This window comes from Pristiophorus japonicus, chromosome 30 (assembly GCF_044704955.1).
Source record: "Pristiophorus japonicus isolate sPriJap1 chromosome 30, sPriJap1.hap1, whole genome shotgun sequence".
NCBI classification, from domain to species: Eukaryota; Metazoa; Chordata; class Chondrichthyes; family Pristiophoridae; genus Pristiophorus; species Pristiophorus japonicus.
In genome coordinates, this window is record NC_092006.1 from 1,699,887 (window position 1) to 1,703,904 (window position 4,018).

At 57.7% G+C, this 4,018-nt stretch overlaps 1 protein-coding gene across 1 annotated transcript in view; it reads left to right on the forward strand.

Moving 5' to 3' along the window:
• Positions 1–3,798, forward strand: part of LOC139240233 (hyaluronan and proteoglycan link protein 2-like) — a 19,476-nt gene extending 15,678 nt beyond the window's left edge. The window contains exons 4-5 of the mRNA XM_070868714.1: positions 257–442; positions 3,512–3,798. Coding sequence (XP_070724815.1) covers positions 257–442; positions 3,512–3,798 — 473 coding nt within the window. The remainder of the gene's footprint in view (positions 1–256; positions 443–3,511) is intronic.
• Positions 3,799–4,018: the final 220 nt, after the last annotated feature.

Sequence of the window (4,018 nt, forward strand, 5' to 3'; positions counted from 1 at the left end):
GGTGAGGGGGAGGAGGGTGAGGGGGGAGGAGGAGGGTGAGGGGAGGAGGGTGAGGGGGAGGAGGAGGGTGAGGGGGGAGGAGGGTGAGGGGGAGGAAGGTGAGGGGGGAGGAGGAGGGTGAGGGAGGGAGGAGGAGGAGGGAGGGGAGGGAGGAGGAGGGTGAGGGGGAGGGAGGAGGGGAGGAGGGTGAGGGAGGAGGGCGGCGAGGGGCCTGGGATAGCCACTGACCTCTCTCTCTCTCTCTCTCTCCCCCCAGGGTGGTTGAACGGCCTGGACTGGTGTAACGCGGGTTGGGTGGAGGAGGGGACAGTCCATTACCCGGTCACTACCCCCCGGGACCCCTGTGGGGGGAAGTCTCTCCCCCCGGGGATCCGCAGCTACGGGGCCCGGGACCGGCAACGGGAGAAGTTCGACGCTTTCTGCTTCACCTCCGCCATCAAAGGTAACGCTCCGGTCCCGGGGTATGGGCCGCTGGGGTCCCACCCCAAACTCACCCAGAATCTGCATTTCTATAGCGCCGAACACAACCTCCAGATGTCCCAAAGTGCTCCACAGCCAATGAAGTACTTTCACTGTTGTAATGTGGGAAACGCGGCAGCTCAATTAGCGCACAGCAAGCTCCCACACACAGCAATGTGATAATGACCCGGATCACATCTGTTTTAGTGATGTTGGTTGAGGGATAAATATTGGCCCCAGGACACCGGGGAGAACTCCCCCTGCTCTTCTTCCAATAGTGGCCCCGGGATCTTTTACATCCACCCGAGAGGGCAGACGGGGCCTCGGTTTAATGTCTCATCCGAAAGACGGCACCTCCAACAGTGCGGCACTCCCTCAGTACTGCCCCTCCGACAGTGCGGCGCTCCCTCAGTACTGCCCCTCCGACAGTGCGGGGCTCCCTCAGTACTGCCCCTCCGACAGTGCGGCACTCCCTCAGTACCGCCCCTCCGACAGTGCGGCACTCCCTCAGTACCGTCCCTCCGACAGTGCGGCGCTCCCTCAGTACTGCCCCTCCGACAGTGCGGCACTCCCTCAGTACTGGCACTGGAGTGTCTGCCTGTATTTTGCGCTCGAGGCCCTGGAGTGGGACTCGATCCCACGACCTTCTGACTTGGAGAGCCACGGGAACTAATTTTAGAGCCTGGGGCCCAGGCCACTGAAGGCACGGCCGTCAATGGTGGAGCGATGGAACGCACAACGGAACTCCCTCCCTAAACCTCTCCGCCTCTCTCTCCTCCTTAAAGACGCTCCTTAAAACCTGCCTCTGTGACCCAGCTCCTGCGAAGCACCTTGCCAGATTCTCCGAGGATACAGGTGCTCTATAAATACAAGGCATTGAGTGTAATTTATATTTCTTGTTCATTGTCCTCAGTACCCCTGCAGTAGCATTTGCCGGCCCACAGGGTGCGATGTTGTGCCCAGCAACACTCACTCAGCCATTTACAATGGTCAACATCGTCATCTGCTGGTGGACAGCGGAGGTGCACCCAGTGCCCTCCCCAAACACACATCATGGAATAGTTCAACTTAACTCTTGAATTCATCCAGAATTTATTGACTCCTCTCCGCAATTGGGATTCCAACCCACCCCAATTATCCTGGGATTAAAAATTAATCTCCCAACTTCACTCTGTATCTAACCCCGTGCTGTACCTGCCCTGGGAGTGTTTGATGGGACAGTGTAGAGGGAGCTTTACTCTGTATCTAGCCCCCTGTACCTGCCCTGGGAGTGTTTGATGGGACTGTGTAGAGGGAGCTTTACTCTGTATCTAACCCACTGTACCTGCCCTGGGAGTGTTTGATGGGGCAGTGTAGAGGGAGCTTTACTCTGTATCTAACCCTCTGTACCTGCCCTGGGAGTGTTTGATGGGACAGTGTAGAGGGAGCTTTACTCTGTATCTAACCCTGTGCTGTACCTGCCCTGGGAGTGTTTGATGGGACTGTGTAGAGGGAGCTTTACTCTGTATCTAACCCCCTGTACCTGCCCTGGGAGTGTTTGTTGGGACAGTGTAGAGGGAGCTTTACCCTGTATCTAACCCCGTGCTGTACCTGCCCTGGGAGTGTTTGATGGGACAGTGTAGAGGGAGCTTTACTCTGTATCTAACCCCGTGCTGTACCTGCCCTGGGAGTGTTTGATGGGACTGTGTAGAGGGAGCTTTACTCTGTATCTAACCCCCTGTACCTGCCCTGGGAGTGTTTGTTGGGACAGTGTAGAGGGAGCTTTACTCTGTATCTAACCCCGTGCTGTACCTGCCCTGGGAGTGTTTGATGGGACAGTGTAGAGGGAGCTTTACTCTGTATCTAACCCCCTGTACCTGCCCTGGGAGTGTTTGATGGGACAGTGTAGAGGGAGCTTTACCCTGTATCTAACCCCGTGCTGTACCTGCCCTGGGAGTGTTTGATGGGACAGTGCAGAGGGAGCTTTACTCTGTATCTAACCCCGTGCTGTACCTGCCCTGGGAGTGTTTGATGGGACAGTGTAGAGGGAGCTTTACTCTGTATCTAACCCCCTGTACCTGCCCTGGGAGTGTTTGATGGGACAGTGTAGAGGGAGCTTTACTCTGTATCTAACCCCCTGTACCTACGCTGGGAGTGTTTGATGGGACAGTGTAGAGGGAGCTTTACTCTGTATCTAACCCCGTGCTGTACCTGCCCTGGGAGTGTTTGATGGGACAGTGTAGAAGGAGCTTTACTCTGTATCTAACCCACTGTACCTGCCCTGGGAGTGTTTGATGGGGCAGTGTAGAGGGAGCTTTACTCTGTATCTAACCCCCTGTACCTGCCCTGGGAGTGTTTGTTGGGACAGTGTAGAGGGAGCTTTACTCTGTTCTAACCCCGTGCTGTACCTGTCCTGGGAGTGTTTGATGGGACTGTGTAGAGGGAGCTTTACTCTGTATCTAACCCCATGCTGTACCTGCCCTGGGAGTGTTTGATGGGACAGTGTAGAGGGAGCTTTACTCTGTATCTAACCCCCTGTACCTGCCCTGGGAGTGTTTGTTGGGACAGTGTAGAGGGAGCTTTACTCTGTTCTAACCCCGTGCTGTACCTGTCCTGGGAGTGTTTGATGGGACAGTGTAGAGGGAGCTTTACTCTGTATCTAACCCCCTGTACCTCACCTGGGAGTGTTTGATGGGACAGTGTAGAGGGAGCTTTACTCTGTATCTAACCCCCTGTACCTGCCCTGGGAGTGTTTGATGGGACAGTGTAGAGGGAGCTTTACTCTGTATCTAACCCCCTGTACCTCACCTGGGAGTGTTTGATGGGACAGTGTAGAGGGAGCTTTACTCTGTATCTAACCCCCTGTACCTGCCCTGGGAGTGTTTGATGGGACAGTGTAGAGGGAGCTTTACTCTGTATCTAACCCCCTGTACCTGCCCTGGGAGTGTTTGATGGGACAGTGTAGGGGGAGCTTTGCTCTGTATCTAACCCCCTGTACCTCCCCTGGGAGTGTTTGATGGGACAGTGTAGGGGGAGATTTGCTCCGTGTGTAACTCCTTCCCTTCCCGTGCAGGCTACGTGTATTTCCGGCGGAACCCGGCCAAGTACGACTACGTGGGGGCCTTGAATGCCTGCCGGAGCGAAGGCGCGAGCATCGCCAAGGTGGGCCAGCTCTACGCGGCCTGGAAGTTCGCGCGGTTGCACCGCTGTGAGCCGGGCTGGCTGGCGGACGGCAGCGTGCGTTTCCCCATCGTCTCGCCGCGGGACCGGTGCGGGGGGCCCGAGCCTGGCGTGCGCTCCTCCGGGTTCCCCAGCCTGTCGCAGCGGGGCTACGGCGCGTACTGCTACAAGCCGCGGTAAATCGCCCGTCCCCGTCCGCCATCACCCCACCCCCCCCCCTCCGCTGGGCGCGGGCCGGGGCTCCGCCGGAGAGCTCCGTGGCGGGGACCGTGTACGGGACGGAGACGACGACGACAACGCCTGGCTCGCCGTAGCCACACCGCGCAGGACGGAGACGGGAATTCCCGCGGAGACGGGACGGCACGCACGCTCTCACCGTTTCCGAACTGGGCGCTGAGGC